General features: G+C 55.7%; 1 protein-coding gene across 16 annotated transcripts in view; it reads right to left on the reverse strand.

Moving 5' to 3' along the window:
* Positions 1–1,789: 1,789 nt before the first annotated feature.
* The window catches only part of SUN1 (Sad1 and UNC84 domain containing 1), a 36,357-nt gene continuing 13,179 nt past the window's right edge, over positions 1,790–24,967 (reverse strand). For 2 of the 16 annotated variants that reach the window (XM_045579755.1, XM_036432591.2), the window contains 20 exons: positions 21,364–21,552; positions 19,875–20,044; positions 19,106–19,132; positions 18,839–19,003; positions 15,983–16,180; positions 15,227–15,307; positions 13,727–13,825; positions 13,159–13,252; positions 12,361–12,419; positions 12,093–12,238; positions 11,304–11,543; positions 10,503–10,589; positions 9,535–9,578; positions 8,813–8,948; positions 7,743–7,997; positions 7,219–7,303; positions 4,993–5,108; positions 3,091–3,258; positions 2,712–2,804; positions 1,790–2,365 (listed from right to left, as the gene is read on the reverse strand). In XM_045579755.1, the coding sequence (XP_045435711.1) occupies positions 2,252–2,365; positions 2,712–2,804; positions 3,091–3,258; positions 4,993–5,108; positions 7,219–7,303; positions 7,743–7,997; positions 8,813–8,948; positions 9,535–9,578; positions 10,503–10,589; positions 11,304–11,543; positions 12,093–12,238; positions 12,361–12,419; positions 13,159–13,252; positions 13,727–13,825; positions 15,227–15,307; positions 15,983–16,180; positions 18,839–19,003; positions 19,106–19,132; positions 19,875–20,044; positions 21,364–21,479 (2,493 nt within the window). In that variant the 5' untranslated portion in view covers positions 21,480–21,552 and the 3' untranslated portion in view covers positions 1,790–2,251. The remainder of the gene's footprint in view (positions 2,366–2,711; positions 2,805–3,090; positions 3,259–4,992; positions 5,109–7,218; positions 7,304–7,742; positions 7,998–8,812; positions 8,949–9,534; positions 9,579–10,502; positions 10,590–11,303; positions 11,544–12,092; positions 12,239–12,360; positions 12,420–13,158; positions 13,253–13,726; positions 13,826–15,226; positions 15,308–15,982; positions 16,181–18,838; positions 19,004–19,105; positions 19,133–19,874; positions 20,045–21,363; positions 21,553–24,967) is intronic. The other 14 variants (XM_045579753.1, XM_045579754.1, XM_045579759.1 and 11 more) reach the window with 14 other exon arrangements.

Raw genomic sequence — 24,967 nt, forward strand, 5'->3', positions numbered from 1 at the left:
CTGCGCGGGAGGAGGGGAGCGGGTGTGCGTTAGGCGGGCACACCTGCCGCCAGAATAGAAACGTGGTGGACCGGGCGCTGTGGCTCGGCGGCTGAGCGTGGAGCGATGAGCCCCGAGGTCCGGGTTCATTCCCCCTCGGCGCACATGCCGGCCTTGCGGGCTCCATCGCCAGTGGCGGCGCGTGCAGGAGGCCGCTGATCAATGATTCTCATCATGGATGTTTCTCACCCTACCCCCCAAATCAACGAACTTTTTTAAAGGTGGGGTGGAGCGGAGCCTTTGCAGCTCTGCCTCCCAGGCCTGCAGACCCGCAGCGCCTGGCCATTGCCTAGGCCCAGAGCCCTACACGCAACACGGGCATTCAGTCCGCACAGGGTGGGAGACAGCACGATCCGTAGTGCGGCCCCGCCCTGTACTTGACTAAGGAATCCGATGGGGTTAGTCTGGAAAGCGGCTCGCCAAGCCCGTCAGTAACCAAAGACCCGGGAGGGAAGCATTCCTCCGAGATGCATCTCCTTTCCCAATTCTCTCCTCGTTACGCAGCCCCTGCAATTCCTATTCCCGGAGAGTCCCGACCCCAGGGTGCCCTGCCGCCACGGGGCTGGCCAAGCTGGGTGAGCGCGAGGTGGTTACGACAGAGACGTGGGAGAACACGCAAACCTAGTCGTCCCACCCACAGCTGCCCCGGCATAAACAAAGCAGACTGGAGAAAGAAATATGCTGTTTATTATTCATTTGAAGTATCACATGCACTCTTAAAAATTAAAAACTCTTTATTTAAACATTTCAATAGCATCTTAGTTTGTTGGCAGCAACAGGAGCACTACCAGACATTTGGAAAAGCATTTACAAAAATACACTGCACAAAGTCCTATCTTGCATCTTTAAAAATAAATTAATATTCAAAATATGTCCACCCCAACTCCCAAATTTAGTTTTATATAAGAAATTCTGACTCATATTTATCCTGTAATATAGGAAACATCTGTATACATTTTACCCAACTTAACTGCATAGGCAACAGCCCCAATTCTAAGAGAAAAAGAAAAGCTACCTAGTTTTTGTGTATTTGAGGACTATTGCGCAATATACATAAAACTCCAGAAAACCTGTCAGCACCATCATTTTACCTTCTTTGAAAATACATTTATGGTATACCAAGAAGCTGTCTTAACCCAGTAAAACTTAACTTTAAAACATCAGTAACATCTTAAGTGCCTTGTGGATATCTCATGTATAAAGTCTGCTCAACGTTAAATAGTCTGTGTTAAATAGCCTCAGTGTTAAATACTAATTATGACCAAAATGGGTCTCCCAGGAATGGGAGGAGAATGGCCACGACAGCTTAAGAAAAGGCGTGCCACCCGAGCCAGTGAAAGTGCTGCTGGGAGGGCAGTGCAGGATGTGGTGGCTCTAGCACTGGCCACGCTGGACCGCCTCCGACACCACCAGGGGAAGAAACACGGCCTCTGGGTGGGGGAGCATGTTAGTGTTTGCTTTTGCAGATTGGACTGGAGGTCGTTGTTCCTGTTCGTGCTGAAAGCGGGAGCCTGAGCCTACACTTGTGTGTGTTACACCTGGACGGACAGACCGACGTTAGCCAGGCGGGGTGACCCTCCTGTGTTCCTGCTGGGTCCTCACACTCCAGGCTCTGACTTGGAGAACCTTTCTCAGTGCAGCAAGCGAAACAGAAAAACACCTTTCACCACCTCCCACCTGGTGACATGAATAAAGCACCACCCACCCTGAAGGAAAGGAGTTTGGACTCAGTTTGGTGACACTGATTTTCCCCTGAAAGAACTGTGAGCTGGAGAGAAAATAGGCAGCTGCCCCAGAGTTCTTTGGAAAGGCCAGTGATCGGCTATGTGTAGAAGCTTCAAGAACTCATCAAACCTTTTAATGTCACTTGCTTTGTTCCCGATGTCAAGAAAATAATGAATATAAACAGCTTTATGTTTAAAAACAAATCCCCCAAACAAAGTGTCTTTGTGAGCCATACATTCAAATGCATTTCCGAGATCCACCGTGGCCAACAGGTCTCCGTAAACCCAAGCCCTCAACAGGCAGCCTCCCACAGACAGAACAGCAAGGGGCGCACACATTCATTGCTAATTCCCGTGTCCTGCTGGCAGTCAGCAGCATTTATTTAACAGGGGACATCCCATGTTCCACGCCCTTGTCCACGAAGGGAAGGCCCGTGTCTCGGGCTGCCCCGTATGTACAGAATGTACAGCAGCAGTGAGGAGCGTGTCTACTTGACAGGGACTCCGTGAACTCGGAACCGATAGAGACATGTGTATTCAGGATGGCCCCAGTTAGAAAAAATCTGAAGTTCCACTATTTGGAAAGCTCTTTCAGGTCTTTTCTGAAATCGAAGAAGAGAAAAAAAAATTCACACTTACTTCACATGAACCCTTCCGAGCCCAAGCACATCCCCCCAGGCTCCTGAGAGAGAGGGGCCAGGCTGGGCACGGGCCTGGGCCCGGTCACAGGCACAGCTCAGGGGCTGAGAATCCGCCTGAGCACAGACTTGACTTCTGTGCAGGACATGTCGACAGGAGCAAAGCATGCACTGCAGAGGCTCATTCGGGAGGAGGAGCCCCGCTCCCGTCACATGAGGCTGAGCCACACCCTCCGGCAGCTTGCTCATGGCAGTGGGGCCTGCTGACTGGGGCCAGGGGCAGGGACCAGTGTGCGTGGCAAGTGCTCACCGGGACAGGGAAGGTCTGGAGCGACTCGCCCTCTTGGTCGAACATGAACTGTCCCAGCAGCTGCCCTTCCTCTTGATACTCATTTTCTAGTCCCTGAAAGCAAAACCAGATGGTCACCGGACCACGGCAATGACACCGGCAGACGGCATCTCTCCAGCAGGAGCAGGGGAACTGTCTCCGTCACTGCGGACACCAGGGCCTCGTGAGGCTGTCGCCCGGGCATTTCGTTCAGGGCTTTCGCAACTCCTCGCCCGTGAGGGGGGTGTTCCTCCATCACTGAGACTTGACCGTCCCTCTGGGCCCATGCTGCCTGTAACGCTCCAGAGGAAAGTGGGCAGGGAGGAGGGCACCGCCGGGCCCCCGGGGCAAGCACACTCACGTAGACGGAGAAGTTCTTGGGGGCGCTGGCGATGTTGCCCGTGGGCGACAGCGTCTTTGGTATGTGCTCCAGCGTGAAGCTGGTCGGGTGGATCTCCATCGACAGCCGCACCACCAGGTAGCCCTGGGAGCCTTTGAACGCCCAGCAGTTCCCGGGATAGATGTCAGGCTGGGGAAAGGCAACACACTAACACTTAACAGTCGGCAAGCGTGTTGCCATTGGTAAAACAGAGCGGTAAGAGAAAAGATGGTGCCACTGAACTAGAAGGAAAAGCATTTTGCGTGGTAAAAGGTCACCATAAGCCAAATCAAAGACAACCTGGGAAGTGACTGCCTCCCACAGGTGAGTGAGTTCTCCGGAGCTCACGTGCCAGAACCGCAGGGAAAATGGGTGAGAGGCACCCCTAGGCCACAGGGTGTCAGTGTCCCCAGCCACAAGAGGCCCAGCTCCCGCAGGACGGACCACGCCCGGGCGGCAGGTGGCCCGGGCTCACCGAGCAGGCTCCCAGCATCCCGAGCGGGCCGCCCGTGCCGAGCTGGGGGCCGCGCACGCTCCCACAGTGTGCACGCTGGCCGAGCTCAGGAAGCCCAGCAGGCACAGCGGCCTCTGACCCGCATGCCCTCTTCCACCCGGGGACACTGGCGAGGGCACAAAAGGACCCGACCCAGGACAGAGGCTGCAAGAGTCCTTTCCACGGCGAGGAGGCCCTGCCCGGGTGCCGGCGGCTCTGTGGTGGGGCCCCGACCAGGCGGGAGGGAGGGACAAGAGGAAAAGATACACGTTCTCGGTTCTTTGTGCCCCTCTGCTCGCCCTGTGAGAAGGGGCCTGGGCCCTAAATACAAGTGGCCGTCTGAAGGAGCGGCCACGCCAAGACCACGCTCGGACTCCCCGCAGCCCTCGGTGCCCTGTGCCCAGTGGGTTTCTGCAGGTTCCTGGTGTGGCAGCCTTCAGTGAGCCGTGGCTGCGCTTCTAGGTGTGGCCTGAGCCCGGGGCTGCCCTGCCCGTCGGAGGGAACTCCTCCTCTGCCAGCTGTCCCTACGAAGGCACATACTCCTTCCTGCGAGCAGCCACCACGGCTGCTGCCTCAGCACAGCCGGCACCCTCTCCTCCCCGTCAGGCACGCTCACTCTTGCCCTGCACGTCTATCATGCAGGGGACAGCTGCCTCCTGACCTCCAGGGGACATGCTGGGACCCAGGCCAACAGGGCAGACCGTGCACCTGAGACCGGAGCTGAGCTACACGGGTGAGCGACCCTGTGGATCAGGGCCTGGCGAGTGCTGGGGACCGAGGAGCCAGCATCACGCAGGTCAGAGACCAGCGGCACCTAGGACAGGCGAGTGCCAGGGTAGGGCCTGGGCCAGCACTGCCCATGGACAGCACTCACTTCCCACTCAGCTCCTTCCTGAGCTCTTTCAGGCTGAGCGTGTGGTTTGTAAGTGAAAGGTTGCTACCATGTGAATGTTTCATGTTAAAAAATAATTTAAAATTTCTTCCAAAAACCTTATAACATAAAGCAGCAGTTTAGTCCCGAGGCCGAACAAATGTACTGATGCTTCACACTCTTCGTCATGCAGCCTTGGGACCTGCGACCAGTGCCAGAGGGAGGCCCGAGAAGGCACACAGCTTGGAATCAGGCGTGAGCAGGCGTGGCTGACTCGCACTGTGGGCCCTACAGCTCACCCCTCAGACAAGCCAACCGTGGGGCGAGGGGGCAAGAGGGGCAGGGGGTGCTGTCTGCCGTGTGAAGACTCACTGAGTGAACACAGACGAGGGCACACACTCCTGTAGGTTCCCTACCCCTTCACAAAAAGCTAAAACACATCACAGAGTTGGTCACGAAGGGCCCGAGGATGCCAGCCGCCAGCACATGGCGCTGGGCAGGGCCGGGCAGAGCTCCTCACCTGGATCACGACGCGGGGCGACTGGGAGAAGTACCACAGCGGGATGCCGAACAGGCTGATGAGTGCCGTCTTGGTCTCGTGCGTCTCCGAGCAGCGCGTGCTCAGGATGCTGCCCCCTGGAAGCAGCGGCTGGTGTCAGGGTCTGAGCCTGCCAGCCCGCAGGGGGAGCTGGCCTGGGTACTCCAGGTCAGCACCCCCTCAGCCCCACTGGTCCAAGTCCAGTGCCAGGAGTCGCCTGCTTTCAGCTACACAGTGTGCACCGGCCAACACGGGAGACCCTTCAACATGGCTGCTCCCCGCCCGCCTGCACCTCCTGGGACAGCTACTCTGAATAAACTTTTGTTCATGGTTTTTTTTAAAACCCTCACACAAGGATATGTTTCTATTGTCTTTAGAGAGAGGAAGGGGAAGAAGGAGAGAAACATCAATCTGAGAAATGCGGGTTGGTTGCCTCCTGTACCCACCCTAACCCCAATCAGGGATCGAATCCACAACCTAGGCATGGGCCCTGACTAGGAATCAAACCCACAATCTTTCAGTGCGCAGGACGACACTCCAACCAATTGTATCACACCAGCCAGGCTGCTCGTGTCTTTAAGTGAGTAATAAAGAATCCAATCAGGCCCACTGTCAGCTGGCCCGTGAGGGTTGCACATGTGTCAAACACAAGGCCCTCGGGCCAAATCCGTCCCGCCAGGCCTTGCAATGTGGCCCGCACCGCACTGTCATCACTGCACTCCGCTGCGTTTCCATCACAATGACAGTTTATGACTGTTCAGTAAACCATTCGGCCCGCGATTTAGGCTGGATTTTAGATTTTGGCCTTCTCTGATTGAGTTCGACACCCTAGGTTAGAGGGTTGACTTAATAGGCCCACAGCCAGCTGCTGGGAGTAGGGGGGTCAGCCCCCTCCTTCCTATACTGCGGGATGAGGCAAACTAAGCAGATGGCTCAGTGGATAGAGTGTCAACCTGCGGACTGAAAGGTTCCGGGTTTGATTCCGGTCAGGGGCATGTACCTTGGTTGCTGGCACATCCCCAGTAGGGGGTGTGCAAGAGGCAGCTGATCGATGTTTCTCCCTCATCGATGTTTCTAGCTTTCTATCCCTCTCTCTTCCTCTCTGTAAAAACTCAATAAAATATATTTTTTTTAAAAATAAATAAACAGGCGGCGAGTGCGTAAGATCACCACTGCCTCTGAGACTCCAACCCTTCCACACACGCCAGCGCATTAAGAACCTGCTTTCTCAGGAAAACCTGTAATCCCCAATGTGACACGTTCAGAAGCCTGAGACGCTCTGTAAAACGGAGGCGGAAAACCTCCCCACCGACCAGACGTGAAGTCACTCAGTCTCTCTCATGTCCTGCGAGCATCCCCGATTTCTTCACAGAAACCTCCGTGTTTGACCCAATGTCACAGAGGTCAGGTGGCAAAGACATGTACGTGGCCTCAGCTCTTCCCTGAGCCACAGTCTGCTTTCTCAGTACACTGGCCTGCGATCTTGGTCCGGAGCCCAAACAGCCCACGCTTTGCTCACTGCCTGAGGGGCTAGCCCCGCCTGTCCCCAGTTTGCTGCAGGCCTATGGCTGCGGACCTGGCCTGGGGACTGTGGTCCGGCAGGAGGCAGACACTGGAGGGAGCCTTGCCAAGTTCCAGAAGGAGCCCGCACCCACACGCGCACACAGCCTCCTGGAGATGCAGGAAGACACTGCCTGCGGCCTGTGACTGACCCCCATGCAGGCACCTCGGCGAACACCACAAAGGCGGGGCACACGCAGTGAGTGTCCTCCTGCTGGGCCTGCAACTCGTAAAAAAAGCACCCTGGCCAGAGCGGCTTCCATCCCGTTTGGGTGCTTGCGGGAGGCAACCAACTGAGGTTTCTCTCTCACATGGATGTTCTCTTTCTTCCTTCCCCTCTCTCAGAAAAAAATAAAACCTATCAAGCAAGGACACTCAACACAAACAGTACCACCTGCAACGCTGACACACACTGCACAACACTCAAGACCACAGCAACCAACCAACCGCTGTGGGGGACCCTGACAGCTGGAGGAGCCCTAGAGCCACAGAAAAGCCCCCCAAATGAGGTTTAGCTGACCGCCTCACATGGCGCCGTGCGCGGGGAGAGCCGGCCTGAAAGCCCGAGGGAGTCCCGGGGCTGGTCGGAGAGGGGCGGCCTTACGGCTGCACCTGCCAGCAGGCCTCTGGCAGTCAGCAGTGACTCACCGCCAGACTCCAGGGCGAAGTCCACCATGCCGGTCTTGTCCTGGGAATACAGCTTGAGCGCGTTGTTCACGATGATGCGAGCTTGCTGGGGAGGCAGCACAGGCGGGACCCGGCCCGGGGGAGGGGAGACAAGGCTACGTGTTAGCGGCAGGCGTGGAGGCCCGAGTTCAGGAGAGCACTGTCAGTAGCTGTGTTGCGGATGACAGGCATGGGGATGTTTGGGAAATCCAAACTGCAGCCTGCACCCGGGCAGGGCCGCTCCTCCCGCCCCAGCCCCTGGTGCACAGAGTGGTGGCCGTGCAGGTTCAGAGCAGGCACTGCGGCCTGGTTCTGTGTGATGGAGACACGACCTCAGGTGTGGGGCAGAGGCTGGCAGAGTAGTCCTCCCCAGCAGCAGCGCCACCTGGCCGCCCACGACCTCTGCACCTCCCTGGCTGAGCACCCACCTTCACTGCCGGTCCCGCTGTTCAGGACCGGCCCTCAGCACCCTCACCACAGTGTCAGTTCCCTCCCTCTCCACCTACCGCTTCTGTGATCCCGGAAGTCCCCTCCGAGGTCACCGCGGCCATGATGGCTTCAGAGGTTGGCTCCTGCCTTGTCACAGAAATGTGGTGGGTGATGTTCTTCAGTATCTGCAGCTCCAGCTCTCGCAGCAGAGCCTGCAGGTCGCCCTTGCTGACAAACTGCGCAGACAGCTTCTGCAGCAGCCAGTCCAGGGAGCCGTCCTGCTGGTCGCCGGAAAGCAGGAGTCTGACCGTCTCTTGGACTTGGGCATCAACCTTATAAAATCAAGGGGACACAGATGAACAAGCTCTACTCCTAAGAAGAAGAATATCCCACCTCCACCTCTGGAACCAACACAAGCCATGCTTCTGTAGCATGGATAGCAACTCACTCCTATCCCTTTATCATAAATCAAAATAAATCTTCCTCCCCCCAAAAAAAAGAAAAAAAAGAGGACACAGATGAGAAAGCACGGCGGCTCCGGATGCCCCTCACCTTAGATGCAATGGCAGTGTCCCCCAGCTCTCCACGTCCATCATGGAAATGCCACACACCCCACCCCACCTTAATATGTTTTTATTGACTTCAGAGATGGAGAGATGGAGAGAGAGAGAGAGAAAGAGATATAGAAACATCAAGGATGAGTGAGAATCACTGATCGGCTGCCTCCTGCATGCCCCAACTGGGGATCAAGCCCCCAACCTGGGCATGTGCCCTGAGCGGAAATCAAACCCTGAACTCCTGTTCATAGGCCACACTGAACCACTGAGCCACGCCGGCTGGCGATTCCCCCTTCAGTTAAATGGAAGAGCCCCTTCAGACAGAGGGAGGAGATCAGAGAACAGGAGTGGGAGGGGCACAGCACAGTGGAGCCTGTGCCTCAGGCGGAGGAGGAAGCGCTGTTGCATCCAGCCTCACCCACCCAGCACTGAGGCCCCTGGGCGAGGGGCACAGAGCACCCTGAACCGCACTTTCCAGAAACGCCCACAGGCGTCCCTGCCCCGCACACTGGTGCACAGGACGGCGCCCGGGCGGCCGCGGAAGCAGCCGCTCTCGCTCCGACCCCAGAAGTGGGGTGGAGGAGGCTTACCTTTCCGAGGACCGTGTGGGCCTCCTCACAACTGCTCCTCAGAGGCTGCCAGGCCGCCATGTCCGACCTCAGGTGCTCCAGGTCGCGCTCCAGCTGCGCCACCGCCGACGGCAGGTGCTGCTCCTGCCCGGGCGAGCTGCGGCCGGGGTGGGGGGAGGACATGCTTAGTGAGCTCGGAGAAGCACAGCACCAGGCAGTGTGGGTGACATAAGCCTGTGCCTCATGCACAGGAGCTTCACACACTCAGGTTGGGTCCCTGAGGACCCCCCTCGCCCAAGGGTGCACCTGCCCCTCGTGTGCTGATGAGGCCGGCCAGACAGACACACACACACACACACACACACACACACACACAGCCAGACACAGCAGCCAGAGGGGACAAGGTCCCCCGCTGAGCCTCAGGAATCACTGAGCAGCGGGGTGCAGGCCTGTCTCCCACGCAGGCTCTGCCACAGGACAAGGGCTGAGCGTCGATGCCCACAGGCCAGAGAGCTCGAGGTCCCCCACTGTGACATGAGCCTGGGCTTATCTGCTCCCGAGGGCAGCCCTCCAAGCACTCCCAGTCAAAGCAAGGGGTGGCCTGCCCTTGGGGTGCTGTGAGGAGAGCAGCCGACCCACAGGCCCCTCCCAGCAAGACACATAGCTCTGCATCCCCTCCAGAGCTTGCCACCCCAGGTGGCAGCCCCTCGACATGCCGAACAGGGAGCACCTGAGCCTCCTACCTCTCTGTCCTCCGCTTGGTCTGCTCCAGTTCCTTCTGGATGGCCTAGAAAGCAGGAGAAACCACTGTTTTCACGATGCCATGCTGGCTTTTCATGAAGCTACCACGTGGTTGACTATACACACCAAGGTAGTGCATAACCTCGCCTGCCTGGGTTCCTCCCCCACAGCCTAGCCCAGGCTGCTGGCTGGAGGGAAGAGTATGCTTTTCAGACACAGAGAGAGGAGCAGTCCCACAGGAGCAACAGGTGCCTGTCCCACATCCGCGACTCCGGACCAGCCCAGGACCCTGGCGGTCACCTCCATGGCAGCACAGGACAGGAGCACACACGCCACCCGAAGGACAGTGGCAGGGTCCACTCAAAGCGCACGAACGGGCTCTGTGCCAGGCGGACAGGCCTTCTCGCAACCTCAGGCCCAGGAGACAGGTGAGCCCTGCCTCAGAACTAGGCCTTCTCCCACCTGCTGGACTGGCCTCACCATTCTGACTCGGTGGTGGCTGTGCCCTGCCTGGAGCTGGGTCAGCCAACAGCCTCCTGCTGTGCCCTGCTCCGTGCCAGCTCAGCGCCTGGCCTCCGTCCTCTGCCTCTGTCAGCATCTGAGACACAGACTTTCCCTCCAGAAACTGACTTCTCGTCTGCACACAGGTGCCCCTGGAGGTGGCTGTGACAAGCAGGAGGTACAGACTCAGCCGGCCCCTGGCGTCCGCAGCCCTGCCCTGGCTAATTCTTGGGCGCAGGACTCCCCTTGAAAGACACCTCGGACCCTGAGCTGGACATGCTCGTGAAGCAGCACGGCCACACACGAGACCTCCCAGGGAAACGCTGGCCTGCAGAGGCCTTCTGCACATCCACCGAGGACAGCAGCCGACACTGGAAAGGGCTTTCAAGGCTGGCGGGCCAGCACCAACCCTCGTGGGCATTCACGCAGGAGAGCACGGTGCCGAGGCCACGGTGACGAGAAGGAATACCTCCAACTTTCCCGCCAGCTTCCCCAGAAGAGCCTCCAAGTCTGAGATGCGCGATTCCTGCTGGTGGTGGAAGGTCCCCGAGTCGGCCTTGGAGAAAAATGAGAGGACAAATGGCAGAGAGAGGAAGCGTCAGATAAACCAGGCAAGTTACCCGACACAGAACACCCCAGTGTGGAGCACGTCTGGTCAGTGTGGCAGAGCACTGACAGGGCTCATCACCCACCAGGCTCTCGTCTCCACTGCCACGTCAGACCGGGACCGTGCCAGCAGCTCAGGAGAAACGACACCCACGTGGCTGCCTGCCGCAGACAAACTGGGGTCCTGCTGGGGTCCCCATGGCCACAGCGCTCAGGAAACGTGGGCCAAGCTTACTGAGCCAACCAAACTTAGAACCTCAACACAGAGAAACGGATTCTTCTTTTTCTAAATGTCACTTTTTTCTTCAAAGGAGAACTCAAATGAACCGTATGCACTGCGGACCCCTTCGTGCTTGGGAGCTCCCTGTTACCAGCGTCTGTGCCGGGAGAGCACTCGGGGGCTTGCCCGGGATCCAGGCTGTGGGTGGGACACCACGCTCGCCCTGCCGCGCAGCAAGGCAGAGCAGCTGCTGTCCACGCGGAGCCACGAGCAGCTACCTGCATGTCCAATTTACTTGGCATTCTCAAGCAAAGAACTGTCAGCCCACCCCTCACCATGATGCTGGTTTTCTAAGGTCCGGAATGGAGAGAGGCCCAGGTCCCACGGCTGTGTCCTCCTGACCTTGGTCCCGGAGAAGACACGGCGAGGGCCTCCCAGCCTTACCTGGGAGCCCAGCAGTCCGCCGGCTGCCAGGTCCTTCAAGTGCTGCCCCACCACGCTCGTCACCAGGGATGACACCCCGGCACCCCCGTCGTCCATCTGGTCCACCCGCACTTGCAGCTTCTGGAGCGAAGCCGTCAGTTCTCGCAGCTTCTCGTCACGGCTCTGGCACTGTCCGGACAGCGAGGTCACCTGCCTCTCCACCTCACTCATCCAACGCCAGGGAGACGCCTCCGCAGCACCCTAAAACGGGAAGGAGACCTTTCACAGCAACTCGAGGGAGCCATTAAATGGGCACCAGGGCAAGTCCAAGCTACAAAGCAGAGCCATGGCCGCTGTGGCTGTGGCTGTGGCTGTTCTGTGCACCACGGTGTCGCCACCTCATTCACGGCCGAGGCGGAGGGTGGGCGGGAGACAGCCCACTGATGTGTCACTCCCACATTGATGTTTCCCACCCTCCCTCTCTAAAAATCAATAAAAAATCTTAAACAAGCCCCCCAAAAAACTACAAGACAGAATATTAGGGCAAAATGTTAACTATAGTGCACACAAATACATGAAAGGAAAATATGCAAAAATGCCCATTGGTGAATTTCCTTACATGGCAAGCTAGTGGTGACTTTCATTTTCTTCTCTGTACTTTCTACATTTCCCAAAGGAATAAGCACTATTATTCTTCAATGAAATTAATTGAACTAGGAGGCGACTTTACAGGTGCATTACTTGTACTATTGCAGAGCATTTAAAAAGCATTTCCTAAAACGGCACCCTGCCCCTGCAATGCCAGGTTACCTCCGGAGGCTGGCTCAGGTGAGAAGTATCAGGTGTGAACATGTCTTTGGGGTCGTCCACCCTCTGTGCTCTGAGGATGTGTGTCCAGTTGAACACAGGCAGGAGGGAGAGGAAGCCGTCCTGGCCTCGTGAGGAAAGGCCGGCACCTCGAAGGAGAAAACCACGCGGTCACGGTCGGCACGGGCACACCGCCTCCCACGAGGCGCACCGAGCACCTCCGGGTGGTACGCAGCGGCCCTCCCAGGGAACGCAGTCACATCTTACTCACCGAGGAAGAGGAGTAGTGGAACGAGCACAATGAGAAACTTGCAAACATTCCGAAGGCACCTAGGAATAGGACAACATTTGCTGTGAGGAGCACAAGGCAGGGGTCCCCATTCACTTCACCTCTCCAGGTGACACCTCCCCTTCTGCCCCCGGGTCCATGAGAGGAGCCCACAGGTTAGAAGTGCAGTTTCCCCACCAGGTGTGTCTGCATGGCAGGAGCCCTGCCTCTAAGGGGTGGCCTGGGCCCATGTCAACAAGCACACACAGGTCACGCTGGGAGCACGGGGGGCCTCACTCATGGGCCCCGAGGTAGCCTGGGCCGTGGAAGCTGCCTCAGCACCAGCAGGGCCTCCTCTCCCATGTGCCACACTCTCCCATGAGAACATGAAAGCATTTCATAAAACATGACACGTGAATGCAGGGCATTAACATATCATTCTACAAGACTATAAAAATAAACTAAATCATTATAAAACAATAAATCAAATGATGTCCTACGGTTAGCAGAAAATCAGTTCATTTTTTGTTAATCCTCACCCAAGGATATTTTTTTCATTGATCTTTTAGGGAGAGAAGAGAGAGGGGAAGACAGAGAGAAACATGCACATGAGAGAAGCACATTGATGGGTTTCCTCCTGCAGGCACCCTGACCAGGGGCCAGGCCAGGGAGGAGCCTTGACCAGAATCGAACCCAGGACCCTTCAGTCCACAGGCTGAAGTCCCATCCACTGAGCCAAACTGGCTAGGGCACAAAATCAGTTCTTTAAAACACAAAGCAGTTGTAACGTCAGTTCTTTACCTTGTTAGAAGAAACACGTTCAGCCAAGAAATCAAAGTCACGAACTGGTACCAGCCACTCCCCAGCCACCAGAAGATGCCAGAGGCTGCCTTCCCTGAAAGAGGAAAACACCAGACAGTCCCTGGAGCGTTCTCAGGAAAGCCAGGCTCCTAAGCGAACCACTTTGGTGACGGCCAAGCTGGGAGCACCGGGAAATTGACAGACAGACGTTTGGGAAGTTGAGGGGTTGCAGTTCAAGAGCAGGTATGTTAAGGGGTGCTGGTCAGCACAGCAGGAATCCACATGCTCCAACATAAGACAGCACAGGCTACAGCCACACAGAGTGCGCGTCAGCACACCAGACATGACTGGGAGGGGACACAGCATGCATCTCAGTTATGGCCCAGCCAGGCGCCAAACCCTCAGAGCGCCGGGCACTGGGGACAGCCCATGCACCGAGCCCAGGGGAAGCGCTCCAAGGAGGAGCAAGCATGGGCCATGCGTGGGATGGCCTCTGGTTAGGGGAGTCATTCGCTGCGGTGTTAGCGGCCCAGCCTGGGAGAGGTGAGCACAAAGCCAGCATAACCACCTGGAGCCGCGGCGGCCAACCAGAGGGCCGACCACACGGCCTGCGACACAGACCACGCTGCAGCTCCGGTCCTCCGCAGCGCCCGCTCCGAGACGTGACCTGTGCGGACAGATGCGTGCGGGGCACTCACACACGAGACCCAGAGCAGCAGTTCCTCACAGCGACCACACGCAGGACACACCTGCTAGTCTGACTTTTCCCCAATTCTCCTGAGGAATCGACTCCCTTCTTCAGAAACACAAACGCAAAGCATCCGAACAAGACACTGACACAAACTCAGACGAGCTGCTGTGGGAACACTCCTTTCCTCTTGCCCACAGATGCCAACGGGCGCCACGGCAGGGCCGGGCGGCTGCCCACAGGCTGGCGGCAGTGTCCGCGGATTCAGGGAGAGAGGTACGTAAAACCTGCAGACACCAGTGAGCACACTCAGCTGAGACAGGACCGCTCAGGACCAGGGGGACACCAATGGGCCAAGGCTGCCCAGCGGGAGGGCTCTCGAAGGCAGCGGCCACGGGGCGCGAGAAGCAGGCACACACAGTGCACATCACGCACGACCCGCTGAGCAAGCCACTCTGCTTCGTTTTTAAAAGTAATTACTGAGTTATCCACTCCTGTTAGCATGAGTGTGCTGACTCCTGAAACTATTAGTAATTCCGACATGGCTGATATGCAAAGAAATATGGCTTAAGAAGGTTTTGAAAGTCAACTGTTTTATGTTTATTAATTAACAGTTGACAACTAGTTTTGAAGCTCAGCCTTTTTTTTTTTTTTTTTTAAGGCTCCCCTTAAAAGGTGCCCCTTTAACAAAGAAACTTACAGGTACAAACCGGACACCTAACTCTATAAATCTTTCTGCTGCCCAGGGAAGGGCAGACAGCCATCGCTGAGCTAAACTTTTAATTAAATCTCAAGTAAGTTCTTTCATCATTCAATTCACACTAAATACACTTACAAATAAGTTTGCAACAGAGATAGTCTCCATACTTTAAACCAAAAGTTAACTAAAATCCTGTCCTTTTTTAATAGGCACCTGAATTCCAAATGTGGACAAGGAACAACAGGCATTTGTGGAGAACATGACAAAAATGGGAGAGAGACACACCCTGCCCGAGGCAGGGTGGGCCGCGCGGTCCCTGCCGCCCTCTGTCCAGCGGGACGGCAGGAGGGCGCTGTGCGCGTTTCGAGGTGCTCCGTGCCGTCCCCCGACAGCCATCGCCTGCGGGCGGTGGTGACAAGCAGTTAAGATGCAAACCTTGTCCATTCGAAAACTGTGCATGACAATGGCAGTTTGAAAAAATAGGACACCCGATTATGAAAAGGAGAAAAGACAAAGCAAATGAACCTGGTGGCACTGGCTCCTATTGTTGGGGATTAAGCAGCAGCTCTGGCTGCCCCACCCAGGGAGGCGTGAGTTCACCGAGTGATGCCCCAGCGTCAGGGGCCTGCGTGCAACCTGGGAATCACCCAGGAGCAGGGTGGAGACAAGGCCATACTTACACGACTCCCCATTTACACTGAGGTCACCGTCCTCTCTGAGAAACTCTGTTACTGTCCTCCTCCCACAGGGATCGGAACGAGCTGCAACACACGCAAAAGAGGCTTAGAAAACTCGGCGTTCCCAGGAGCCGGCCAGGCAGAGCGCATGTGCGGCCACCGGCTCGGCACAGCAGGTGGCTCGCTCAGGCAGGAGCACAGGAGACAGGAAGAGAGTTTCAGGCCCCGCTGGCTACACAGCACGCCCACCAGCACAACGCACGGGGGCTGCTTGAACGCATCCAAACATCGTTCTGAACGCCATTCAAATAAGTTGTCTTTGCTTTAAAAGAGAATCAGAAACTGACTGGAAAGGAGACTTAAAGCCCTGGCCGTGGGCTCAGGTGGTCGGAGTGTCCTCCCATACACCCAACGGGTGGGGCTCGATTCCAAGTCAGGGCACATGCCGGAGGCAACCGATGGGTGTCTCCACCAGCCCCTCCTCCCGCTACTCCTCTCGAAAAACGAAAATAAAGCCATAAGCATATCTTCCCAGGAAGGTTTTTAAAAAGTGACTTAACAATGTTTAAACACTGGTCAACTGTCAGAAAACTAAGGCACACACCGAAGACAGGACCCCTCCGTCAGCTCCCAGAGGAAGGCCTGAGCCACCAGAGTCCGTGCGAGCAGAAGCGTGCGCGCCGCGCTGGGAAAAGGAGCACTTTCTCCACCTCGAAAGCATTATTTGGTGGAAAAAAGAGGAAAGATGTATTGAAGTACCTTGTGAGTCATGGCTTTCTGACTTATAGCTTTCTGATTCACGATCTTTTGATTCATAGCTTTTCAATTTGGAATTTTCTGATTCATAATTGAGCTTCATTAAAACCACTCGAAAAAGTTGCACTAAGAATGATGAAAAGGACGACGAAGTGTACGTGGCCAGCCACAGAATCCTATCCAGGTAGAGGGACGCACCGCCTATCAAAAAACCGTGGACACAGTTAATGGCCTCCCACCAAGCCAGCATTTCCTCCCCGACCAGTCAGAGCCAAACCATTGTGTCAGGCAAACCAGAATTGCTTTGTAAATGGACACCAGACAACCACGTAAGAAGGCGACGGAGGACAAGTCAGAGCTGCCGCCACGACTCTCTCTCCGGCAATTTTCACCCAGGAACCCGTCTGAGCTTCCCTCCAGTGCTGCTCACACACATGCTCAGGCCCTGCAGCAACCCCTCCCCCCTGACCGCCCGCCCACCTCCTGCCCTGCTGCCTGGAGGATGGGTGCCAGGTGAGGCCCGCACACCTCCCAGGTCCTTGCCACAGCTCTCGAGGGGATGAGGAGACAGGGGCGTGGCCTTTGGAGGCAGCTGGGCACTCACGGAGCACTGCACCAGGCCTGTCACACGGCGCACCTCCATTAGTCCCGAGCTCCAGGACACACGATGTGACCCGACACTTTCCCTCTGTGACGCTAACATGCGTGGGGGGATACCCTACAAGGTTCAGCTGCTAGAAACCTTTATTCCTGGAAGAGCTTCCTCACGTCCCTGAGGTGGGTGAGCACTGACCACTGGAGACACCGTCTGTGAGGAGGTGCTGACCTCGGCCCTCACGTGCCCTAGGCGCAAGCCTCAGTGACTTCGGCCATGGCAGGAGGCAGCAGGCTGGAGGACGGGGCTGGAGTCATTTTAAAGCAGCAGCAGAGCCTCTGGCAAACGGCTTTGTGAAGCAGTTGACCCTGGGGGCTGGCACTTGGACAAGAGTCTTGCTCTGCAGCCTGCACTCTGACAGAGGCTGGGCAGCAGAGCCATTTATAAGAGGTATCGCAGGGTCAGTCTCCCTGATAAAAAACACCAAAGTCCAATTTTCACCCATCAGATTGAAAAATGTTTCAAGTATGAAAATATAAAGAACTGGCAAGTCTCTAGCCTGGGACCCTCCCAGAGCTGCAGTGGGACAGTGACCGGGTAATGGGATTCCGGGGACGGCACCTGCAGACAAGATGGCCACGGCCAGCCCCAGCTCCATCACCCAGCCGGTTGTACAGCTGAGCCTCAGGGTGACAGCCTGCTGGGTGGGGACAGGCAGTGCTGCCAGGAGGGTCAGACACTGGCAGAGCCCACAGCAGAGGAGTGCTTGGTGATGCGACGCTGCGTTAGAAAGGAAGTCATCCTGTTACAACTGCCCTCCCCCTCCCCTTTCTGCTTTCTTATTTCGATCCCAACACCACAGCAGATAAACTACAAGCGTCAGAGCTGTGACAGGACCTCTGAGTCCTGGTACCATTGTCCATTACGTCCAGTCATCTGAGGAATGTTCACTGAGCAACTTGCGCTCAAACACGGCCCTGCCCCCCTGGTACCTTCCGTCCCTATCTGGTCACCTGCCAGGTGTGGCTCCAGCCCTGCAGGCGGACCCGCACTCAGACTGAGCGCACAGGAGCAAGGACTCGGACACGAGGCGATGCAGTTTCATCCCATGGCTCCCCAGCCTCCCACGAGCATGTGAGCAGGGACCATAGGCAGAAGGTTGGGCTGGTGTGGAGGGCGGGAGTCAGCAGGAGCATCTCAGCAACACGACGCAATCTGGAGGGAGGCCTGCAGCTCTGGGGCAGGAGGCAGCCCCACAGCCTGGCCTGCGGAGGCCACAGCAGTTCCAACAGTCACACAGCTCCAGAGCCTCCCAGGGCCTCCAGGCTCCAGCACCTGCTGCCAGCGCCGTGCCTGCCCACGGGCCAGGAAACGAAGCTGCCACCCCAACAGGCCAGGGCTGAGCTGTCCCCGAAATGAAGCTCCCTCAGTCACGAATCTGGAGACCAGGGATTGCGTCCTCATTCCCACTGGCATGAGCCCTCTGGCAGGGGCGAAAGTACCCAGCGTAGCTGCTCCGTGGGTGCACCTGTGTCTGACAGTGACTGCACAGTCCCAGCAGCTTCATCTAAGTGCAACTTTATAGACTTTCGGACACTCCTCGGACTGAAACACTAACCTCATGAAATGTAAGCGATGGCTTGACTGGCGTGGCTCAATGGTTGAGCATCAGCCCATGAACCAGGAGGTCATGGTTCAATTCCTGGTCAGGGCACATGCCCAGGTTGTGGGCTCCATCCCCAGTGTGAGGTGGGTAGGAGGCAGCTGATCACTTTCTCCCTCTCCCTTCCTCTCTGAAATCAATCAAAAAATATTTCTAGCCGAAACCGGTTTGGCTCAGTGGTAGAGAGTTGGTCTGTGGACTGAAAGGTCCCAGGTTCGATTCTGGTCAAGGGCATGTAAATTGGTTGCGGGCACATCCCCGGTAGGGGGTGTGCAGGAGGCAGCTGGTCTGTTTCTCTCTCATCGACGTTTCTGGCTCTCTATCTCTCTCCCTTCCTCCTCTCTGTAAAATATCAATAAAATATATTAAAAAAAAAAAAAAAATATATATATATATATATATATATATATTTAAAGAAATGTAAGCTGAAAGAAGAGGAGGAGCATAGCTACTTTTTGGTGCATTTCTTAAACTTTTACAGGATGATTTTGAGTTCAAGTCTACGACAGAAAAAAGGCAGATGCTGAGGCCTGTGGTACGAGGTTTGTAAGAGGAGATGTGGACTCTTTTCCTACCCCTGAAACAAGCGAGTGGGACTTACGTTTCTGACTCCTGTCCCTCGAGTAGACTCTGGAGGAGGCGCCATGCGCGGGGAGGGTGTCCTGGTGCTCGGACAGCAGGGTGCAGGCCCTGCAGGTGTAGCCGTTGCTCCAGGCTGCGTCTGCGGCCACTTTGCCATTTCCCTGAACGACAGCTTTATTGCCACCTGAAGGTTTCAAAAAGCAGAGGGCCCTGTTGCTCACTACCTGTGGGCCCTCACTCACACTCTGTCTTAAAACGTAGTGCAGAAAAAGGACTGAGTCATTACCTTTAAGATCTCCGTCATCATCAAGACCTAAAACACACACATATTTTTGCAATTGAGCTCAAATGATCAAAACAGAGCAAAGCCCACTCAAAAAAGTAAAGGTTACAATGGTTAACGACTTAGCGTTATGGCGCTGGTCAATATTTACTTCCTAAAACGCCTAACATTCATGGTAATTTCTCCAATACACACACCCTCTTTTGACAAGGTGGAAGGACAATGACGAAAATGCATACATGCACCCACACGCGCACACTGCCCGTGCTAAGGATGCAGCATGCAGGCAAGGTTTGCGGGACCAGCCGTTTCTCAGACACGCCAGCCTCCACCCCCCGCTCGCTGCCTTGTTCCCTAGAGCGGCACATAGCCCGGGGCTTCCGTTGCTGAGGCCAGCAGGACACGAGGGGACACAGCACGGCTCTGCGCCCATCAAAGCTGCCGCCCACAGCATGCCATTCCTTGCATGAGTGGGGTTGCCCTATGGCTGCCTTCAATCAAATCAGCTCAGTCCCTGTGTCCACCCTGGTGCTGTCCAATGGCTCACAAACACTGCTGAGGCCGGGAGCCTGAGCTCACTGCCCACAAGTGACGCGGTTGACCAGCAGCTCTCTGCCTGCCACCTGACCAGCAGACAGTGACGCATTCTATGCAGCGTCCTGCGTGGGCTCTGTGAGCCTGAGCAAAAACCCTGATCTTACGGGGCTCCACTGGCCATGACCTCCCTCCTTCCTGAACAATCTGAGCAATAACCACACCGAAGACAACTCACCCCAGAAGTGGTCCACTTTGGTCTGCTCTCGGATCAGAGACTCGTCCAGCACGGGCGGCCGTAGACAGGCTGCGCCCTGCAGACCGCCGCTCTGGCCAGCAGCAACCTGCCTCGAGGGCCGGTTTACACTAAAAGCCAGTTTGCTCGCACTTCTGTGCTGTTTTGCTGTTCTAAAAAAAAAAAGAAATAAGGAACAAGTTCATAGACTTTTTCTTGTAAATACAAAATGATTGTATTTTATACACACAAAACCTTTGAGAACTACAGCATTAAAATTTTTCTTTAAAATATATTTTTATTGATTTCAGAGAGGAAGGGAAAGGAAGAGAGAGACAGAAACATCAATGATGAGAATCATCAATTGGCTGCCTCCTGCACACCCCACTCGGAGGATCTAGCCCGCAACCCAGGCCTGTGCCATGACTGGGAATGGAACCGTGACCTGGTTCATGGGTCCGTGTGCAACCACTGAGCCACATTGGCTGGGCTAAACATAGCGTTTTTAAGGCAGCATCTCTGTACATCTCTCTGCTGTAATCAAGCACCCACTCATCTGGAAAAGGGAGTCCTAAGCTGGGGTCCAAGAGCTCCTTCTAAAACTGCAGTGGTTAGAATTAAAATAGCCTGGTTAAAAGCAGCCTAAGGATGAACATAAAAGCGCATACGATTTCTAAGTCTATTCCCTCCCCTTTTACACCAAGTGACCGTACACTCGCACACCCATTCTACTTCTCAGTCACCAGGAAAGACGTTAAGTCTGCAAGCATTCCCAGTGAGCAAAGATGAAGGCTTTGAACACTAACGCTATCGCTAAGACCAGGAGCAGAAGCCCCTTGAAGGAGCAGTGCTGGGTGGGAGCAGGCAGTGGGCGCAGAGGGCGTGCGCATGGCCTCAGGACACCTGGTCGCCATGGTGTGCCCACACCACGCACCAAGCTGTAACCACCACAGCTGTCGGTCTCTTGCCGAGTCTCCAGGGGGAGGGAGGTGCAAACTCTGTCTCTAAACTCGAGAAGACTCCGACCGGAGCATCCAGTCCCGCTAGGCCAGCAGTATCCCTGCTGACAGCCCCTTCCCGGCTCCCGACAGAAGAGCCTGCAGGGAACCTGTCCCTCACGTGGCCCACAGGAGACTGCAGGCCCTCCATGTCTCGAATGCACACCAAGCTCGCCCACTGTGCTCCTCTGGCACAGGCAGTCTGCACTGCACACGGTTTTAGTAACAGACTGGCTGCATTGGCCCTGCCCCGAACAGCCTCTGGTGGCATGTGTCCATGTGATGGGCACCCACACCTTCCCCAGGCTTGCAGACCTGGGGATCTTATCCTCAGCACACCAACGCAGACAGCCCTTATTTAAGCACAGCCACGAGACCACTGTGGGTCTGGGTGCACGCCCGTCCTCAAATTCTAGAGGTGGTCTTACAGGCCACGCGTGTGTGCTCTGGCTGTGGTGTTAGCTCGTGTGTGAGCACAAAGGCGCGGGGCTCACCTGGCCGTTCTGTCCTTCAGGGAGGCCATGCCGCTGAGGCAGGAGGCGGTGTCCCCCGCCTGGCCCCCTTCAGGGCCGCACGCAGTGGCAGCCAGGCGCAAGCTACGCCGGGACATTCTTGGAGAATCAAACACGGGGTCCAATCTGTGCTCAGTCTCGAAATCCAGGGCATCGGAAGAGTAACTGGAACTGGAAGGAGAGAAGCGTGTCAGAGAAGCATGCTCACAGCACTGCTTTAAAAACACAAACAGGACAGAGGAGTGGGACCTACGGTGCCTTTTTAGAACACCGGGACCATGGTGACCACTTTTCTTTTTTTTCTTTTTTTAATATATTTTATTGATTTTCTACAGAGAGGAAGGGAGAGAGATAGAGAGCCAGAAACGTCGATGAGAGAGAAACATCGACCAGCCGCCTCCTGCACATTCTGGGGATGTGTCCGCAGCCCATGTACATGCCCCTGATCGGAATCGAACCCAGGACCCCTCAGTCCGCAGACCGACGCTCTACCGCTGAGCCAAACCGGTTTCGGCATGGTGACCACTTTTCTACAAGGCAGGCCAGCTGCGCCCAACCGGTGCGGGAAACCAGCCCCAGTGCCTGCTGTTTAGTCAGAGCAGACCTGAGGTCTCACAAGAATCCCACCTTCGGACGATCCTGTTGCCCACACCTGATGAAGCAGCAGTGTCAGTGGCCCTCCCTAGTGGGAATCCCAGTCACGAATGACCCGCAGCTGGACAGGAGGAAGCAGCTGCTAGGCTAGACCAGTGGTCAGCAAACTGCAGCTCGGGAGCCACATGTGGCTCTTTGGCCCCTTGAGTGTGGCCCTTCCACAAAATACCACGTTCGGGTGCGCGAGTACAGTGCGACTGAAACTTCATGTGCAGTGACAAGCTGAAGACTCTGACCCCACACTCATGCTCAGCGCTGTGCTTTCTGAATATCTACCCCTAAGCTGATCCTCCCACCCTGACCCTTTGTCCCCCATCTCTCTGGACCTTCCCCACAATGTCCTGCAGCCTCAGAGGCCTTCAATCCCATGATCAGCGGCCTCGGGCTGCAACACCCGCCCTGTGGCCCACTGTCCCAGGGCCTGGCCTTCTCTCCCAGCTCTCTCTGTTCAGTTCTCGGCTGCTGCAAGGACCAGGGGTCCCTCTCTCCCCACCCTACAGGTCCTCGCTCCTGCCTGGCAACCTGTGTGGGCCACCTGGCCCAGGTGCTGACAGCATTGCTAACACTGTCCCCTCCTCACTTCCAGTCCACCTCCCCTGCCTCCACCACGGCTCTCTAGTCCCCAAGGCCCTCTTCCTCCTCCCCTGGGAGAGCAGGAAGGATCGCAGTCACACTGCCATCTGCAGGGCAGGGAACCCCAGAACCCATCGTGCTGCGCCTCCACTTCCTGGGCCTCTCTGTCAGGCACCTCTTCTCTCTGACAACAGCCTCTCTACGGCTCCTTACTGTCCACATCTAGACACACTACCCCCCTCCCCTGTGGTAAGTTAAGTAAGGAATCACAGCATGCCCTTCTCTTCCCTTATCAGCCAACCTGTTCGCTACCTCAACCCCCTTCACTTCTCGGTCTCTTGGGGTTAAGATCAGGGGTAGAAGGCCAACTTTCCCCAGATTGAAAGGCAGCTCCTCCCAGCCAGGCCTGCACCCAGCAGGGTGCCCACCACAGGACAGGAGGCCTGACAAAGCTCCCCAGTGCTGCCACGCCCACCACCACAGCAGCGATGGGAGTTCAGTGAATGGGGCAAGTGGATACTGACCAAGCTCCCACCCAAGGGGAGACAGACCCCATGCAACCCGCTCAGAGCGCAGCAGGAAGCACCACCTGCCTTGCAGTCCTGCCACAAACCACGGAAACCTGGGGCCGACCAAATCTCGCCAGCTAACTGCAGCTCCCGGATGCAGATTCACCCTGCAGACACGTCACCCAGCAGACGGAGAGTCCTGTGCAGGTCGACTTTAAAAATAGTTGTTAAGCCGAAACCGATCTGGCTCAGTGGATAGAGCATCGGCCTGAGGACTGAAAGGTCCCGGGTCCGATTCGGTCAAGGGCATGTACCTTGGTTGCGGGCACATCCCCAGTGGGGGTGTGCAAGAGGCAGCTGGTCGATGATTCTCTCTCATCGACGTTTCTAACTCTCTGTCCCTCTCTCTTCTTCTCTGTAAGAAATCAATAAAATATATATTTTTAAAAATAGTTGTTAATAAAAAGACAACGGCCTGGGAAGATGGTGCACTGACTGGGTGCCGAACTTATGGGAGCTGCTGGGAGTGGTTTACTGGCCAGGGCTCTGCAGAGCTATGCTTGAGTCTCCCCCTTCAGAGACCTGCTCCAAGACAACGCACCGGGGCGAGAAGAGGAGCCCAGGGGTGAGGCTGCTGGTGCCAGGCAGAGGCAGGGCAGGGCAGTTTCCCAGCAGGAAAACGCTACCATGCAATGCAGAGAGGCCAGGATGGGAAGGAGCCTTCTGGTGCCCACGGAGACTGCGCAGCATGAAGCTGGCGTTGGGCACCAGGAGCTCGGACAACAGCCCACCAACCAGGAGAGTGGTCAGAGCATCAGCCACGGGTGGGGGAGCAGGACAAGGAGGGTCTGGAGGGCAAGGCTAAGAGGACAACTTCTGGGAACCCCTCCCCACGGCAGCCTCGTGTCCTCCCGCACAGACCCGGGCACCCTGCTCCTCATTAAACCCTCCACTGGCCTCCACTGCCCTCGATGAAGACCCAGCACAGCCTGCAGAACCACCCGACCATCCTTCGTCCTTAAGGCTCAGCCACCCTCACCACCCACCTGCACCTCAGGGAAGACTGCCAGTTACTGAATTCACAGTGCCGCTGTCCCCACACAGAGACCCAGACACAGCATCTTTTAAAATCTGTTTAAAATAGGATATAAAAGCTAAAAATAAATTAGCAAGAATAATAATTATGCTCCACAATATAGAATAAGGAATAGTTTACTTGAGCTGGCCCACTCAATTTCTTATAAAAGACTACAGGACTTTTAGAAGGCGAAAGATTAAAAGGCGAAAGATTTATGCGGTCTGAAGAGAAACCAGAGTATAAAAAAAAGGCTACGGGACTTTTAAAATATATATATTTTTATTGATCTCAGAGAGGAAGGAAGAAGAGATAGAAACATCAATGATGAGAGAGAATCATGGATCGGCTGCCTCTGCAAGTCCCCCACTGGGGATCGAGCCCCCAGCCCGGGCATGTGTCCTTGATCAGAATTGAACCTGGGACCCTTCAGTTCGCAGGCCGACACTCTATCCACTGAGCCAAACAGACTAGGGCAATACTACAGGACTTTTAACAAACAAAATAAAGAGTATGTTACTATGGAAAGTGTGAATAGAAACACAATCATTAAATGTGAGATTTGACTAATGCCCTTAAAAAGCACTGTCCTTAAAACACCCTCCCATGTCCTGAAAGCTCTCATCACCCTTCGTCTTAGAAGAGCCATTTCCTGTGCACAAGCCCTGCCAAGGTGCAAGGCTCTTTAACTGCCAACCAAATCCTAACCATCCAGTGACCGTCCTTCGGCACATACTTAAGTGTCCCGTCAATCATCCCTTCTGTTTGATATACT

This window comes from Pipistrellus kuhlii, unplaced genomic scaffold (genome assembly GCF_014108245.1).
Source record: "Pipistrellus kuhlii isolate mPipKuh1 unplaced genomic scaffold, mPipKuh1.p scaffold_m20_p_113, whole genome shotgun sequence".
In the NCBI taxonomy this organism is placed as follows: domain Eukaryota; kingdom Metazoa; phylum Chordata; class Mammalia; order Chiroptera; family Vespertilionidae; genus Pipistrellus; species Pipistrellus kuhlii.